General features: G+C 38.5%; 1 protein-coding gene across 1 annotated transcript; it reads left to right on the top strand.

Moving 5' to 3' along the window:
- The first annotated feature begins 1,148 nt into the window (after nucleotides 1-1,148).
- On the top strand, nucleotides 1,149-16,853 carry cygb2 (cytoglobin 2). Its single transcript, XM_063883086.1, has 3 exons — nucleotides 1,149-1,342; nucleotides 10,224-10,455; nucleotides 12,460-16,853. Exons 1-3 carry the CDS (start codon nucleotides 1,149-1,151, stop codon nucleotides 12,622-12,624), a joined length of 591 nt encoding a protein of 196 aa, XP_063739156.1. The 3' UTR covers nucleotides 12,625-16,853.
- Nucleotides 16,854-19,596: the final 2,743 nt, after the last annotated feature.

The following is a 19,596-nucleotide window of genomic DNA, read 5'->3' as shown; positions in this document are numbered from 1 at the left end:
TACACATTATAGACAGCATTGGAGTTCAGCTCTTCAGCATTCACATCACAATTTCTTCAGGAATTGCATTCTCTTGTTAGATCAGCTTTTCAATAATTTCTCAGTTAATCACTGGATAGAACCAGCAACAAAAAAGCAGTATCATCTGCATCATGGCAAACTTTATGTCAAATTACTTAAATATATTTGACACATGCAGAGGGAATACATCTCTTAAATAAAAAATCTGGTTTTCCTACATGTCAATATGTTTCCCTTCAAAAGACAAAAAACATGGACAATCCGTTTATTTTCACAGCCTTTATGTGAGCACAAACATGTGCAAAGAGATGTGTGTGTGTGTGTGTGTGTGTGTGTGTGTGTGTGTGTGTGTGTGTGTGTGTGTGTGTGTGTGTGTGTGTGTGTGTGTGTGTGTGTGTGTGTGTGTGTGTGTGTGTGTGTGTGTGTGTGTGTGTGTGTGTGTGTGTTGAGGGGGTTGTCAAAGACCTTTGGCTCTCTCTATATTTCTCCACCCCTCTCTGTCTCTCTCTCGTTCTGTTTTTCCTCCCCACCCCACTCTCACTCCATCAGGTCTTCACAACACACACACCACAGCCTCCATAGCCTCATATCCTCCACCAGAGCGTGAGGATAGAGAGAGAGAGAGAGAGAGAGAGAGAGAGAGAGAGAGAGAGAGAGAGAGAGAGAGAGAGAGAGAGAGAGAGAAAGACAGAGAAGGGGAGCAGGAGAGACGTGAGGACAACAGCAGCATCCCTGTCCAGCATCTCCCTTACTGGGAGAAAAAGGGTGAAAGAGAGGTGGGGAGAGAAAAAAATTGGAAAAAGTGAGGAAGGAGGAGAAGTTTTCAGTTTGAGGGAGGACAAATGTGGGAGAGTTTGGAGTGAGAGAGCTTGCTGGCTGGTGGGAGGCAGTTGGGGGATCAGGAGCTTAATTTTCCCCTTTTCAATTTTCGGCTGTGAGCACCACCTGCCACCTCTCTTCTCCCCCTCCTCCTTCCTCTTCCTCTTGTCCGCTCCTCTTCTCATCCCAACTCTCCTCTCCCAGCTCCCGCCGTGGGGTCTCAGCTCTCCATCACCCTCCCCCCCTCCCTCGCTCCCTACCTTCCCCGGGCGCTGCTGCGAGCCTCCGGGCTTCTGCGCCGCACGAGGATGTCTCGAAGGGAGTCTCCGCCACCGCCCTCGCCACCTCCGCAGGTGCTGGGAGTGCGGAGAGGAGAGGTGGAGCCTGACGACCGTCCGGAGCGCGCCGAGCCACTGTCCGACGCCGAGAGGGAGATCATCCAGGACACGTGGGGGCACGTCTACAAGAACTGCGAGGACGTGGGGGTGTCTGTGCTCATAAGGTGAGCTTTTACCAAAATATGTCATGTGAGAGACAAATATCTCTTAGGGTGTGTAAACTTTAAACAAAACAACAGATTCTTAAGTTTAGGGATGTTTTGATGCTGCTGCTGCTGATGGAGCTGTTTCTATCTGTTGCTCTGTTTGGATTTAGATGCTTTATTCTCATAATGGACCTGAAGCCTTTGTCTTTTCACACGCAAATATCCTGAAATGTTAATAATAAACTTTGTTGAAAAGTATTTTGTAAAAATATTTCATTTTGTTTGCTAAAAAACATTTCAGGAGCTATTGCTTGACTTTCTTATCTGCTGTGACATTGAAGGCTCAGTTTTGTTTGAGAATGAAATGAATGGCTGAATCACCTTGTATTATGGTCTTGACCAAATGCTTTTTTGTTAAAAAGTTAACAGTAATTCAGATTGTCTAAATGTCAGTAACCATATGGATGCATTTGGTTGATGGTGGATAATGTAGTGCACTGAAAAAAATGTTGACTTTAACAAATGTATTTTATCAACAAATTCCACATGATTGTATCAGGTTAGTTGAAAGCAGTAATATTACTCTTTTGTTGTTGAAACTTGCTATTTTGCTTTTAACCAACCTAATAATGTTTTATGAAATCTGTTGACATAATACATTTATTTAAAGTCAACATTTCAGTTTTGTTTTGTGTGGCCACAGTCAGAACTGCAGGTCATGTGACACTCATTGGCCAAAAATGACTTTTCCAAGACATTACTTTCATATGATGAAATAAATAAATTCTGACTATTTGTATTATACACATAAGAACCGATAGTATAATAAAAAGGACATTTATATAAAAGATTATTGCCTAGGTACATTGTTTCTATGATTGAACTGATATGTTTACATTTATTTTGTTAATGACAGGAAACATTTAAAACTCTTGAGTAATAAATACACACACACACGCACGCACGCACGCACGCACGCACACACACACACACACACACACACACACACACACACACACACACACACACACACACACACACACACACTGCACTCATTCCCTCAACCTCTCACCAGTAACTGAGCTGTGACAGTGTAGACGAAGAAGGAACATTGCATTCCATTCTCATTGCGATGCTGGAGACATATTCCATAATCCACTTCTCCTCACACTGCAGTGTCACAGGAACATCACAGAAGATTGTATGAGATGTTGAATTATATTTCCAGTGTATGTATAGAATATATTTTAATAGTCTTTTATTATTACTTACAAATATTCATCTTTGGATACTGTAAGTTGCTCAACCATGGCTACGGTGTCTAATGTTTTAAAACATATCCATAAAATCAAACTTTTTTTTCAAGAACTAATCTTCTGCTGTCAGTTATTTTCTGCAAAGCTTCCCTTTGCAAAGCCATATTGCTGCAGACCAACACAGCTTCTGTTCAGGATTTTAAAATGGTTTTAAATGTCCATAGATAAAATGTCTCGGTGCTAAACGAAAAAAGCCTTAAAGGATCGTTAAAATGGACAGCAGCAATATCAAATGTTGTATGTATGTGTGTGTCTTGTGCTTTTATCTGTGGATGACAGCAGCAAGCTCAGGCAGTTTCTTATATCCTACTATACTGTCCTCTTCTATGTCACATCTAACTGTCTTTTTTTCTTTCCCTCCCTATTTTGACATATGATTTTCAAATCTAATTTGGTTGTGATTACATTCAAAATTAATTATCAAAGCTGCCAAACAAATATAGTATTCAGGAATGTATTTAGCTGACTCTGGTTTGGATACATATTGACAGCTTAGAGGTTCTGGTAACCAAAGAGCAACAGGACCTAAACAATGTGTTATAAGTGTGCAAGACTAACTCTGACAGAATATGCACAACTGAAGCAGCAACTAATGATCCTTTTCATTTTGCTTGACAAAAGACTCAAATGCAAATCCTAATTGTTGTAGTAATTACCAATTGAGTCTCTAATTGTTTCCACACTTGACATTCTCATTTTCTATCTCCGTGCTGCACAAAGAGGCTGATTATGAACAGTTGACTGGCAGTTCCTCAGTTACCCAACATAACCTGAGGCTGACACTCGGTCAAAACGTCTTGCATGGTTGAGACCTTTTTCTTGAGATCAGTGCACATTAAGTGATCATGGTTTGCATTTTCATGTATCTGAGCCTGGATGCATTGAGAGAATAGACAATAGCCTCTCTCACTAATGCGTACAAATGCAATTGCACCAAAGCAAAAGAGCACCCCAGGCGTCAGTAGAATGGTGCATCTGTGAAGACAATCATATCCAGCTTACATAGACACAAATAGAAGTGTTGTAGTGACATTGATGAGGCAAGGATTTAAGCACATTTTTACCAAGCTAATTAACAAGATAATTAATGCAAGGTATCTTATAACATTATGCATTTATGACAGAGCAAATGGGATTGCCTTCATGTCAATGTCTCTTAATCATTAACGATACACATTTCTACTCCATGGTTTATCTCATCTATACTCACTTTTGGGACAAGTTTCCTTAGTTTTTTTGTTGATAGCACCTCAGGGTAGACTTCTTAACAGATCACCATAGCAATGGCGTGTGAAACAGCTGTGACATAGTCTTCTTGTTAGCATGGCTACGGGTTTGTGCAGGATGTCCTGTTTCATGCGAGTGAAAGCTCTGACGAAAATGTCCTCATTTTTAAAGTTATTTAAACCATATCAACAATTTTGCCCAGATGGCCTAACATTTTCATTTGACATAAATCAGACAACATCAAAAGGATTTGTCTTAATGAAGTTTTTAGCAGTCATTGCCTCAACAAAAACACACACATTTACATTTAGGTATTATCTGTGATTTACTTTTGATCTAGTGTAGTACTTTTTTCACTGGGCTAGATACAAACTCAGAGTTTTTGCAAGAACACGGTGGCCCCCAGGGTCTGTGCTCAGCCCCCTCATGTTCATGCTAGACACTCATTTCCGCTGTCTGGGGAGAACTGAGGTGTGAAGTTTGTAACCAGATTACAAACAATAACGAGACTTCATACTCACAAAGAACAATCTTAGACAGTGCTGCTAAGAAAACCGTTTACTGTATAGCTCAACCTTAGCAAAATGAATGACTGAACACTGATAGCAGATAAAAGAATGTTGGACCTTCAAAATACAGGGGAGCTTCCTTTCTCAGGCTGTGAGACTCCTAAACTCATCCCACAGTTTTTATTACAAAAACATAGATTTTTTCTTTCTTTATTTTCACTTATGTAGACATTTTTTGTTTCAAATCCCTATGTCCTACAATGACAGTACATTATAAAAGTTAAGATATGTCCAAAAACTAAAAACAAGCTGGTGGCGCTCTTCAGGATTTATCACCTGGGGAACAAGAATGTCTTTACGAAATATGATCGCAATCTATTGCATTTAGGTCAGTACCATAGTAGATCTTTCTTGAGTCAATATTATATGTGTTTTTGAACTATCAATAATTAAGCTGTCTGTATGGGTTTGCAGATTTGTGAAAAATATGTCCTTGAAGTACCAGTAGTGAGGCTCAAGGTTGTTCATGGAACTCTGAAGATTTATAAAAACCCTTTAAGTGTAATCTTACTGTGATTAACAACCCTAACTAATGGGGCTGCTTTTGATTTGATGACTTCATTTAAATGCAGAGTCAGGTGCAGGAATGTGTTCAGAGCTCTCCAAAGAACTAAACACCAGCACTCCTCTCACACAAGGGGAGACAAAATGTTTCTCACCATGCCTTTAGAGACATGTAGGATTACAGTTTTGAGAGATACTGGGATCTGGCATCACTGTGGTCCCCACATTTCTCCCTTTGTGTTAGAAAATAATTTGTGCATCGCTACTCAGCATGAGAAGAATATATTCAACTGTGTCTAAAAGCTGTATCCATATGTGGATGTTTTACCATAGACAGTCTTCTTAATGTTTACTTGAAGTATTTAAGCATAGGTGAGGTCAGTAAAGCTAGATAATGCAGGCCAGGCCCTTTGACTGTGTTACAGTAAATGATGAAATTCAAACATAGGGTAAAACAATGCACATATGACAAAGATTTTGTTTTCTTCTCATCAAATTTCAATGTTTATTTGAAATATAAAGTGAGTGAAGTTAGCCCCATAGCTGGAGTTTTTAAGATGTGTAAATGACAATAAATAATGAGATGGTGTTAAAGGAAAGATTGTGGTTACAGTAAATGAAAACTACAGTCCTGCCCACAGTATACCAGATTGTTGAGCTTTGTTTTAGTTTAGTGACGATTAACTTGGAAGGTAAAGAAATCTGATAATTATTTATCATAAAAACATACACCCAAAGATGTAAACGTTAATGAAGATGACATGTCAATGACTTTCATATTGTGAGATTGTTTTTGTTTTTTTGTGATAATTGGTTTACATGAATTTTGGGGAAAACAAAAGGCTGATTGAAGTGAAGAAGAAAATGCTGTGAGTGAACAGTAGCCTAATCAGCACCCCAGGGGTCTGGACAGCTCCATGTTAGGCTAACCATGTGTGAATAATTTATTTGGGTTGAATACAGTTTGCAATATACAGTGTGAACTGGAAGGATAACCCATGTATGTTAACGCAGAATTAAGTGTGTCACGAATGGAGCAGGAGGCAAATGAACAGAGGATCATGGTCCTTACTACAGCAGCTTCAAATCAGGTCTCCCACTTTCAATGACTGTTCAACAATTAAAAGGCAAAAAGCCCAACAAAAAATGGACATAAATAAATGTCAAACACTTTGTCTCCAAAAAAAAGACACAATGTAATTTCTTCCTGTGTTTGACCTTGATTGAAATTCCTATGGTCTGATGCGTGGATCAAGAACGGGTACTCTAATTTTTTACCTAAGTTCACACTGGCCATGTATTCATGCTGGCATGCCACTGTTGATCTCTGGTAAACACGTTTTTTTGTGAAACAAGATGAATCTTCTTGTTATTTTGAGACTGCAAAGCTTGAGATAAAAAAAGAATTAACTTGTGATCTCAAGATAACAGTATTATAACAAATGTTTCTCGGCCTCTGCAGAAAATTAACTAGTCAGTACTCTGTGGCTGACCGTTATAAATCAGTCTGGCTGATTTGGTTAATGTACTCGTAAGTTTGATGTTTGAGATAGGAAGTGTCCTGCATATAAGTCTGAAGTTCTACCACATATAACCATTAACCCCATCCATCTAACCTCTGGATGTCAAAGTTGTGGTACATAATCTCTCAGGAACCAACCCCAAATATGTCATTGCAATCCTTAAAATTAGCTTTTTTTAAGAGAACATACTTCCTACTGATAAACCATTAAAATATTGAGTGTCGTAGGATGCACTTTAAACAATTAATAGGGACCTTTGGATAAAAAACAAAAAGCCTGTTGCATATATTTTAATGTACTGTAAACCCATGCCTTGGCTACAGGGGATTTAGCATTTATCATTCTAACACAAGCAGACAGGCATAAAAAGAAGGAGTCTTTTTTTTTCTTCAAAGAAAACATCAGAGCAGCGATTTGGTTTTTTAAGCTCTGCAGTTAAGTTTGTCTGAGCAGAACAAAAGGTACTAGACAGTCTGTATTATTGGTGCTACCGAGGAAAAGAGTGTGTGCCGTGTATCGTGACAGCTGGCAGAGCCAAGCTTGGGGTGCTACAGGCGAGTGGAGTCTTTGTAGGTCTAGCATGACATAGGATCTGGGGGATGAGGATGTAGTGAAGCGAGCCGCCGAGGGCCAAACTCCAACTGGGATGTAACTGTACGAGCAATTCCAGTCAGCTGGAGCACTGACAAGATTTAAAGTGGGTCAGAGCAAAGTGTGTGTGTGTGTGTGTGTGTGTGTGTGTGTGTGTGTGTGTGTGTGTGTGTGTGTGTGTGTGTGTGTGTGTGTGTGTGTGTGTGTGTGTGTGTGTGTTCACATTTAAATCCATCTGTTGTTCAGTCAGTGTTTGTCTGTAAATGTGTAAAGCTCTGAGTGGACAGTTTGCATTGCTATTAGTGAAAACTGACAATACTTAATCTGCAAAGTTTCTCACTTACTTTCTTTAGTAAGTTTCTTTAGTTAAGCTTGTGGAAACTTTCTTATTGCTTTGGAACATGTCCTCTCTCCCTCTTACTGAGCTGCCGTGAGCTCACAGCCCACTGTGATAAAAGCTGTCAAACCCTTGAATCAAAACAAATCCCAATGGATGATTTACATTTTCTTTGTTTATCTCTCCTCTTACATCTACCAGGGTGGTTTAAGAATGGAATTTACTACATCTTCACCTAAAATAGGTCTATCTCTCGTTGTACAGACACAAGTCCTTTGTGAGTTTTGAAAAGCTCTTAGGTGAAGCTTGGTTAATTTCAAAGACTCACAGACAGGATATAACTCTGGATTACAGCATAACTGGGGGCAACTTTTTTCTCTTTTTCATGGGACAATTTTGAGATAAACGGTGAAAATATGAATTTAATGTTTCAAACTAATCTAGCAGCAATGTGTGAAGGCATGATGACTAGATTCTAGATGATTTGCTCAGTTTAACTGTGTTTGAGGCCAACTCTCCATTGTTTTGCTGCAGCCTGTTAGCGTCAATTCTCTGGCTCAATTTATTTCCTTTTTTTTCACTTCATACTGATTCAAACCTTGTTTCATTTCAGTTTCAATAACACCAACATGGTAATGAATCTGAACTGAATGTCTTTGGACTAACGTAAAGGTTGCATTACCACATGGTTTTTACACCTGCTGCTCCAAACAGTGATTGTTGATTATGTTAATGTTGATTTCATTTCATTCTTCCAAGAAGGCAAAAAAATCAGTAAAGTTTAGTGAAGTGAAGTGACAGACTTTATAGAATGGAAAAATATTACACAGCTTTTTAATATATTTAATACTGTGCCTTCAGTGGGAGTCTTTCAGAATAAGCCACTGGCATAAACAGCAACAGACTTGATGGAAATTAAACTCGGCTCTTCAGCACACCTGCATCCAATTAAACTCAATCTTATCCATCAGGGTTCATCAAGGCTACCGCACTGTAAGAGATTCTGCTGGCACTTCTTCCCACACTGGTGGATAACAGACAGTGTGTGTGTGTGTGTGTGTGTGTGTGTGTGTGTGTGTGTGTCTGTGTGTGTGTGTGTGTGTGTGTGTGTGTGTGTGTGTGTGTGTGTCTGTGTCTGTGTCTGTGTGTGTGTGTGTGTGTGTACGTGTTTGTTTGTTTGTCTGTGTGTTAATCAAAGGACGAAAAAAACTAAAATAACAACAGCAGCATTATAATATATGGCATACTGTACGTACATTTAGAAGCCTCTGGATATAATTTGCACGGACCGACCGAAAGTCATGTTTTGATAATGAGTGTGAAAGAGAGGGACTTTGCAGCCTCCAACCATTCGTTTCTTGGGTAAATTTTCATTTTTCAAGCATGAGTTCCCACGTGCTTTGGTCAAATGTTGTGATGCATACATGGTTCTTCTCTATTATAATAGATCTTGGCTGGCTTTATTATGGGCTTCTGAAGGGATTTGTCACATTTAAGCGGAATTGATGTCATAGCTGTCTTTTGCTATTGGGTTTAATAGCAACAACAATGTTAAGCAGTGCTTGTTTTTGTTATGTACTTGTGGTCCTAATGATCTTGTCTCTCTTGTTAGCAAAATTCCTTGAAAAAAGTAATACAAACCCAGGAAATTTCACTGCTCATTTGTGTTAACTAAATGTTAATACAGCATCAATTAGTGTACTAATGTCAAGTTTTGCAGGTATTATTTCATTAAAAATAGTGATAGACTAACAATGATGGTCTGATGTTTGCCACTAGATGAAACATCAAAAACATGTTAAGACAATTCCTCTTGAGGGGAAAAAGGATGTCTCAACAATTTGAATGATCCATCTAAAAGTTGTGAAAACATTTTACTCAAAAACAAAAATACCAACATAATGGTGGCACTGAAAAGGGTATCACTAATGTTATTAGGATTTTATTAAGATGCTAAAATATTTCACAGGATAAGCAAACATTCAGATGATCATCAATTCAGTGGTATTCATCCTCTGGGGACCATGAATGTCTGCAGAATAAGTAATGACAAAAGCAGCACTGGATCCCTTTCCTTGAGACGTTTACACTAAAGGATCAGGCTGCTGTAGGTGATCTACTGTACAGTATGTGTCCTAAAATATATGTTAGTTGTGAACCTAGCCATGCATTCAATATTTCTCTCCATTGATTTGTCTCATCTGTGATATTTCTCCTGTGTGACAAGCCATTACGCATCATTATGTACCATCAATACAGGCCCACCGGAAACCCCGATGTTGGTCCAATTGCTTTATGGATTGAATTTGCTGTTATTTGTGACTTGAAAAATACAAACATTTGATTAGAAATGTAGAGTACGTATGAATGTGTTTGTATGCACTGTTGATAAATGAGGTAAAGCAGACAGGCCATGCTGGGTTTCACCCAAAAAAACATTGACCAACTGTACTCACTTCTGTTGTTTCTGGCTGTTCCTCCTCAACAGCCTCTTCTACTCCTACATCTCTGGTGGTGTTTACAGAAAACATAAAATTACATGTTTTGCTTCTATAATAATGCTTTTTTTCCCTCAATTCTCTTAACGAATCACTCTGAGAGACATACATAGGGTGGCCCATTTAAGTATTGGATAAAGGAAACAAAAAGGTCAACCTCATAGTGGAACTAGGAGATGGTCCAAAGGATCACATAGGTCATGATTCATCCTCATGGGACAATGTCTGTACAAACTTCAATGCAATACATCTAATGTTTGATTGAATATTTCAGCTTGGTACAAAGTGGTGGAGCAACCAGCTGACATTGCCATGCATGTATTTGCCTCCTTAGGTTCTTTGTCAACTTCCCATCGGCCAAACAGTACTTTAGCCAGTTTCAGGACATGGAGGACCCAGAGGAGATGGAGCGAAGCGGCCAACTTCGTCACCATGCCCGCAGGGTGATGAATGCCCTAAACACGGTGGTGGAGAACCTAAATGACCCAGAGAAGGTGACGGCAGTGCTGGCCTTGGTGGGGAAGGCCCATGCTATCAAACACAAGGTGGAACCCATGTACTTTAAGGTAACTTCAATAAGTTATCCGCTATCTGTTGCTGTTATAGCCTTTTACATGGTTATTCTGTGATGGTGTGACCCTAAGACGAAGTGTAGTATATAACTTCACCTCTTATATGTTTCCCAGGCAGCTAGCCTGTCAGATTTGCTTATTTTGGTCAAAAATGTTCCATATTTTCCAGAATTGCCTTCAATAACCCCATAGGTTTCCTGCCACAGGGGTGTTGTTTTACTGCCAAGCAATGTCTTGCCTTCTTCTTTTGCCACTTTATAGGTGTGTTCATGAAATAAAATACACTGTGTGCTGAAAAATAATTGTCTGGTTAAGAGGAAAAGCAAAAGTATTTTCTTGCTTCAGCAGCCCCTTAAATGATCAAAGCATCCCATTAGCACCCCAGAAAAATGTTCCTATTACAAATCTAAGACCACAGGGGACTTGATTATTTCAAGTTTCTTGAGCAAAAAGGTTTATTCCTGTCTCAAATAAACTATTACCTGTTTCAACCTGTGAGCAAAATACATTTTTGGGGAAGACAGGATTTTTTTACCCCAGCGTGCTCAGGTTTCTTTACCTGAAGTGATGCTGGGGGGTGACATGCAGAGTTTTATTCACTTTTTGTCCACTTCATCCAATCAGTGAGGCTGAGTGCAGTCAGAAGTTTGCACTAGTACATGGAAAAGAACACAATATCTAAATGTAAGTTACCCTTTAAGTATGAAAATGAGATAAACAAATAATGCAATGGAATTTGATGGAATAGAAACATAGACAAAAGTTTGATCAGACGAGTAACGTATTATGTATAACGCTATTTGACAGAAGATAGAGCATATAATAATACAAAAGTAATCTATGAATGCAATTCCTAAAATAATCTAAGTAAATCAATTAATTAGAATGACTATGATCAGACCTCACAGAAAGTGCTGATTGACTGTGACGGGAAGAAAGACGGACTCACCAAAAACATTTAAAATCCAATTTCTTTCCTTGTGAAACTATGATTATTAAACACAAGTCCCTTTTCATCTGATTGAAAAGAGGAAGTCATTTAAAAGTCGTCTGCAGTGGGTTCTTAGATGCAGCTGTGAAGAGGAAACATTACCGCCATTTAAGCATCCCTCCACCGGCTTCCGAATGACTCTTGTTTTTAAGATGTAAATGATCACTTTGTGAATAAATCATTACACTGATATGTCTTAGTGTGTATTCCCTGAACTCTTGAACCCTAACCCTAACCTCATGTGTACAACGGTGAATCTCTATTATATAATATTTTTGTTGTGAATGTGTTCAATGAATCATCATTAATAGAAATTCTGATTAACTCTCATTCCAGGTGGTTTGTTACACCAATACACCAACACATTTGAGGACAAATAGTCTGAATATCGAAGGAAGATACTGAATATCTTCTGGATTTTATAGACTGAACAACTCATCTCAAATTTAAAAAAAAGCTGGCTATAAAAAGACAGATGTAATGAATTTGGCTGCATCCTAAATCATCATATGTCCAGCTTCTGAAGATTTTAAAATGAATGAGCTTAAGGATTAATTGCTTTTAAATCTTCAATATATGGACCATGCTTACAGATACTGTACCTGTTGCAGCTTTCAGCCACGTCTCAGGGACTTTTTTATGGATCTGATTCTTTTCCAGAGTGTAATTTACTCTTCTTCAGATTTACCATAATTAATTTTGCTTTCTTTTCGCCTCCTCAACTGTGTTGTCCATTCTCTCTACTTTTTCCACTTTCATTACCTTTGTATAGCATGCCTACCGACTGCTTTCATGCTTTTCCAGTTATCATTTTCAATTCTCACCTGCCTCGCCGCTTTTTCTGTCGGAGCAAATTGGATTCTTTATTTCCAGCGCTCCAGTGTCACTTTACATTACTCTTTCTTTCCACATGATCTTGGTAGCCACATATTCCCACTCTTTCAGTCTCTAGCTATTGTCTCTCTCTCCATGTTAATCAAGTTTTTTCTCACCCTCCTTCCTCTCAGATCCTGAGCAGTGTTATGCTGGAGGTGTTGGCTGAAGATTTCCCAGAATTCTTCCCGGTAGAGGTGCAGATGGTGTGGACCAAACTGATGGGGGCGGTGTACTGGCATGTGACGGGGGCCTACACAGAGGTGGGCTGGCTCCAGGTCTCCAGCTCGGCGGTGTGAACAGTTTGGAAGAAGAGAGGGGTAAAATAATTTTAAATTGCAAGGAGTTATTTGAGGATGGTTTCACAGACATGGACACGATAACGTTGTAATCCGTGCAACTCTGTACTTCATTTTGGTGGCATTTTAGGTGCTATGCCTTCATTGCAGTTGTGTTCCTACATTGCACAGCCCAGGGATCACCTGGACGCCAAACAATGTAGCCAGGCAACATTTGACTTCGCTTAGAATAAAGTATTAGCAAGTGTAAGAGGTACTTTTGTCTATGTTTAGAGCAGGGAAGCTAAGATTGCTAATGCTAAATATCCAGTCTGTCTACTGTTGAATTGAAGTGACCATTTGCTAATCCCTGCCTTCCATAGTTATTGATGCTAGGCCCGTCAAGCTTTAAAATCTAGTAACACTTTCAGTGTCCAAAGGAAATTGTATCTGATTTTATTCTCAATAGTGTTGGTGATTATTGAAACAATGCTAACCTGATTTCAACACAAGGAAGGCCTCTTATTGAGCTGAACCCTGTTGATTTTTCACTTCATAACAAAAACTGTTGCTAGAAAATATACTGCCACCAACTAGATCACTAATATAAGCAAAGTATTTTATTTGATGATGTTTTTACCAACAAACCTCTTTTAAAAAAATACCTTTAAAAGGGTCTTAAATATATACTTGAAGGCTTCAAAACAGCTACATATTATGCTAAAATGCTAAAGCTACTGGTCCTTCAAGTAAACATACATCACATTGTAACACATGTTGTTCTTGTATTGTGTCAAAACTATTCACAGTAGTTCTAGTGTTGAGGTACCCTTATATTAAAAAGGAATAATAAAACATTATTATAAGGAGAAAAAAAAACCTGGGGTAGTTTATATGTAGGCTAATAAGATAGTTAGCTGGCGTGCTAAAACTTGCAGCGTAGGTTAGAGCAGACAAGCAAACTATTTATCTAGTGCACTTTTTATACTTTCTGTGTTGTGTTTTACTTAAAAAAGCACCCTTAAAACATTTCATAAGCTATATAGCTCTAACTGCATCTTCATCCACTCTGTTTTGGCATCCAGAGAAAGTCAATCTCGACAGGTCTGATGTGTGTAGTTACAGCTAACATTATGTGTTGGACATAGTAGTTCAAGGTAATGCTAGGGTTTTACTGAACAGTCAGCTGGGGATGGCAGAAACAGAAGTTCATTTTCAAGAAAAATGTTACGGATTATGACTTAACAGAGTTCATTTCTGTGGAAAGATTAAGAATTGTGTAGACAGGAAGTGATTTTTGAGCTCGGGAGGGGCAGGTAGTTGTTAAAGCCCCAGCTATGGGACCATGGAGCTGCTGACTGTTAATAGATCCTCTTTGTGTCCTACTAAAGTATATCCTCATGTTTAGGGGAACCGTGCCCCTTTCTCTCTCTATTGATGCATTGTGTGCTCTTAATGTCTTGTTTAACTTAACCAAGGTGTTGTTTGTATAAGTGTACAGTCGGCAAGTGTGCATACTCTTCTGCCTTTGTTTACAACTCATGACACGTCCTTCTGTTGACGTGTTAAACAGGGCTGTTTTTTCTTTGCTACAATTCTAGCAACAATACTTTGATTTTACTTCTGCTTTTCACTTTCATTACATGCTAACATTGTAAAAGGGCGATGGAAAAAATCAGCAGGTGGTCACAATCATCAACTGCACACGTACACACTCACACTCACTCACACACACGCAGACAGGCTATAAGACCTTCCCTGTGCTAATATTTACAGGACTGTCAGTGAGTTTACTTCTTCAAAACCCCATCAGAGAGAGAAGAGGCATTTAAGGCTCCATTAAGGGCTTTAGAAAGTCACTCGGAGGTCTACTGGAAGACGTGTCAGCTTTAGAAGTGCCATCAGTCTGTTTTACTTCAATCTTTGACCCCTCTCACACGAGAAATGACATCCTAAAACTCAAGAATAATACATCCTTTGCTCTTATACTTTATGGATGCTCTCTTAATATTTGACAAGGGGAATAATGGCACCTCACAGTTTTTCTCTACACTCATAGATCATATTTAGTTATCCTCCACCTCTGAGCATGCTGCATACTGACGACTTTCTTCACCTAACCTAACCTTCGTCACTGGTGCTTCAGTAAGTACAGTCTTTGGATTGCATTCTCTCCCACTAGCTGCCCCTATCTGCGAGACTCTCTGGTCAATTTCCAAAAATACACGGCAAATCTGTTTAGGATGGACATTTGATCCAATCTTCAGTTTGCATCTGCTCCAGTGACGTCCTGTATCTCCCATCTGACCCAGCTTGGCATCGGCATCTGGCATTAATGAGGAGGTAATGAGTCTCCTCTCCTACTCATTTGGTCGTTCATCTACTGTCACTTCCCATTGCCTCTGTTAGGACCGCGTTACAGTGAAAACAATTATGACAGGATAGATGGTCTGAAAATTGCCACAACACGACAGCCATTCACAACAAAGCTTTATCATCATGTCTTTCCTATAATTTAAACATTTAAATAATGTTTCCATAAACCGTCTGAAGATGTTAATCACTCGTTACCTTCTTAAAAACCAGTGGTTTCCAGACATTTCCTATCATGCTTGTCAGTGAAAGCCAGAACAAATAAAGGCATCCCCAAGGTGTAAATTGAACTTAATCTTTAAAGTAGGCCAACTGAAATCTTCAGTGTCATCATCAAGAACAGCTTGTTACTGATTGCTTTGTGTCATGCATATAAAAGTTTTGAGTTTAACCAAAACTTCTATTTGTTGTTGCTTTCAAAAACCCAAAGCTCTCCTGCTGTATTGACAGTTAACCCAGGGGGAATAACGTTTCTTATTTAGGATTTTAATTATTTCTTTTCTAGTTACACAGCCCATGTTATTTAGTTTACTCCCCCTTCCAAAGTATTTCCGTGTTGTTCTTTACAATTTGTCGTCTGGATAGCTCTTGCTCACTGGAAATCTTGAAAACTTGTTTCTTTATCAAAAAGCATCACACATAGACTCTTTTCACTGCAGACTGTGAGATTCTGACCCCTCATAGAGGAAAAAACACAGGTGGAACTAATACCATAAACAATGACTCAATTCCTGATTATATTGCTATACATTTGATCGCAATGGTTCTTGTGTGAGTTAGAAATACGTGTCTCTCTCCTGAAGCCATGAACAAGTTAATATGTTATCTTGACATTACTGTTTCCTTGAGATAGGGAGAAAATTATCATGGAATTAAAAAATCCTGAGCGAAAAATACATTTTAACTTGGGATCATGATAAGAGGATTTAAAATATAATTGCGACTACAGCCACTCTTCAGTACCTGCAAAAACAGCCTTTCACATAAAACATAAATTCACTAAGAGCTCTCATTAAACAAGTTCCTCTTCAAGTTGAGTTATAGTGTTGTCAGCCATTGAATGGATAAAAATACACACAGGAGTCTAACAAACCACAAAGCAAACTATTTCCACTTTGACTCAAAAAGCCGTCGAGGCAGTAAAGCTGTTGTCAGTCATAAATGATCTGTTTCAAAATATACACCAGTCCTATTCTTTGCCCGACTTCTGACGTCAGCGTCGCCCTGAGGTCAAGCCTCAAACAGCTCGAGGTTCAGGAGTATTTTTGTTAAGTAAAGGTCCCCCGACATCTTGTTTATTAAACACTGTGCGGTGTGAAATCCTGTCTGCAAACACACACACTTACACACACATGATGGAGATATACTGTCGCTCCTAAGCAGCATGATCCTCAAACACCATAAACACACAATTATGTGCAGACACATCCCAATATAGCTAACTTGCTTTCTTTACGACTTTTCTCACACACACAGTTGGTCACGCATTTAATTGGTGAGTTGGGCCTGTCCTTGCATGTCAAGTGTATTACAGCAGCACTTAATCCAAAATACGCTCATGAATTTATTGCACATGTTTTCTTTTAGCAAATCAGGGCATCACAGCATATATGAAACTAAGTGTTTTTGTTGTGAAATGTTTCTGTTTATCAGTTGAAAAGTTAGGACTTTATATTTTTCTAAATATATCTATGAGAGGGATTATATGTATTTGAATACTGTATATGAATATGTCATTGTATACTGCGTTGTTGGTGGGAGCGAGTGCAGTGGCTTTGTAGTGTTTTGAGCATGTTTGCACAGCCTACCACACACCTGTACCTTTGCAGACCTGGTGAAAATGAATCATGACCATCAATAAAATATCCTTAAATTTGTCTCTGACTGAGTTTATTCATGTTTTTAAAAAAACTATTTCAAATAGATCATTCCTATTAATGTCTTTGTAATAATTTCCCTTCATACACATGTTCTGATGTCAATGTTTTGGCTTAAATTAATCAGACAGATCAATCTCTTGTGAAATGAAGATCAACCAAGTTGACTAACAAAGTCTGTTCAAAGGCAATTGGTTTCCAGTCCCTGCTGTGATATAAAAATAGATTAGATTTATATATTTCACCCTCTTTTTTTACAGATTGAGATTTATGTCTACTCCTGTCTCACCAGGGGGACCAGGCCAAAACACTTTAAATGTGTTACCCTGTTTCTAGGTCAAAAAGCATTTTAAAGGGATTAGAAACTACAATCTTACTGCAAATATTGTGCATATTCTTAGATATTTTTGGAAGAGGATTAAATGTTTTTTGGATGGTTGTTAAAAAATAAACAAGTGGGAATACAATCATGGTCATGGTGAAAACAAAAAGACGTTCTCCACTGAAAGTCTCAGTTTAGTTTATACATTGTTTAAGGTATATTGGAAATATTAATCACCTAAAATATAATATAAGTGAATAAACATAAGAAAATAACATTTCACATTAAACTGTAAATTGGGAACAATGAATTTCTGTTTGTCGTGTACTGTAAACTTAAATGATACCAACATTTTAAGTGTGGATTGAGAAGAACTGAGGGGGTGGGGATGGTTTATAATGAAGCAGAAGATATCAGAGATATATTTTGGTCCTGAAACATTTTGTTCTTTATAAACCAGCCGTATAATAAAAGCAGTTCTCTGTCACACATGAAGCCGGTGCAAAGATCTGAAAACTGGTGTGTCGTGTTCCACTTTCCTGTGTTAGGGAGGACTCTGGCAGCACAAACTAAGATAAATGGATTATTGTTAATATATTAGTGTTAAAATGATTTTTGGCCTTTTTATTTTTACTCTCTTTGAAGTCAAAGGTGAAATTGACCCAGTTAACCCAACATAGCTCCTATCTCCCGCCTGCAGGTAGTCAGTGCAGATACTCAGCCTGGCAGTCCCACTGTTTCAGGAACGAGAGATAATTAAATGGAATGAGATGTAAATGTTCCTAATCAATGATTAATGGTTTCCTGTTCGCTGCTTGGCGCTCCAGGCGAGACTCTATCCAAGGCTCCAGTGGGAGGTTCATGCGGGGAGGAACACAGTCATTTTTCAAATCCACACAATAATTTATTCAAAGCGAACATCTTATCATCAAAGAAACTTTGTTTTACCTGCTCTCTATGCAGGGAGATCTTTAATATTTTTGTTTTCCATAAAAGCAATTGCTACATGCTGAAGCTCGGAGTAATTTTATCAACAGCACTCACAATAGGTTACTGGTTGGGCTTTAAATGTTCTTACCGCCTAAAGGATTAAATATAATACTCAGGAAGTCAATTATATTGTCTTGCTGCCTGGCTCGAGCAATAAGGATTGGTGAAGCAGGTAAACACCATGAGAGTCTGAAAATAGTAATTCCCCCATGAATGCCTCCATCGTTCACAGCGTGACCAACAGGACACTGACTTGTCACCATGGTGACACATTTTCCCACAGCCAGATATTGTCATTTCCCGAGAGCTCTGCAACACACCTGGACAAACTCTGCTTTGCTCTTTGAGAACACACAGAGGCTAATAATAGGTCAACTCTGAGAAGCAGCAGCCATTATTTGGAAGATAAAAATGTCAGGAAGAAATTTCATAATTTATAATAAGGATTTCTGACTTCAGCTCTAAGCTTTTAGTTAAATTAACAACAATCATTTAATCCTTCAGACACTAACCCATAACCCTAACCCTCTCATACACGTACTGTATACCTCAAGTGTTTTCACTGTTTCCTTTAGTTTCACTCATCAACTTTGTATCCAGTCACAAAAGCCATCTGTTATCAGCCTAAAATACATTTTTAAAAGTATATTACATTTGAATGGTCAAGCCCTCCCCTTTCATTGTTCCCAGTGGAACCTTAGCAACTATGCCTGTGTTTTTCATACTGTACTAACGAGCTTGCTGTACGTGTTGTTGCGTTCCGGGTGATGAAACACATGTCAGATCTCAGGTGAGATGACATGATAACATTTGTGCATCAAACATATATTTCACTGAGCAGTTTCATACAAAACTTAATGGGACTACAAAAACTACTATGAAAAAGGGCTTTCTTGATTTGCAAAATTACCTTTTAATTTCACATCATAATAGGTATGATTCATTGCACAATTCCAATTTGATGAAAATATGTTTCATGGTGGACATTAGAAAAAGATCTTAGAATCAATCCTCAGGGAAAACTGAATGTCAGTAAAAAACAATTTTAAACAACAACCTCAAAACAGTCAACCTCATTGTGACGACAATGGAAAGTCATCAAAGGCTGTGTGATTCAGTGTCTGGGGACCATCATTTTCTGCACTAAGTGACCCCTCAATCCATCTAATACAGGCTGTGATATTTCTGGCTCACAATGTATGCACCCAGCACAAAACAATCCAGTGCATCAGATTTATTAGCAAGTGATTTCTAACAGTGCTCATATGTTGAACAATTTAAATACACTTCCTGAAATGTAGCAATTGCTAGCATTTCTTTGCTCTAATAAATCCTTTCATTATTTCAGACAAACAAGCCCAGAGCACGGCTAAGCCATCCAGCACATTCAGGTCAGCTCAAATTACAGCTCTCTGACACTCAAGCCCCCTG

The sequence above is a fragment of the Eleginops maclovinus genome, chromosome 5, assembly GCF_036324505.1.
Source record: "Eleginops maclovinus isolate JMC-PN-2008 ecotype Puerto Natales chromosome 5, JC_Emac_rtc_rv5, whole genome shotgun sequence".
Classification (NCBI taxonomy): domain Eukaryota; kingdom Metazoa; phylum Chordata; class Actinopteri; order Perciformes; family Eleginopidae; genus Eleginops; species Eleginops maclovinus.
This window is presented reverse-complemented; position numbering and strand designations above follow the sequence as displayed.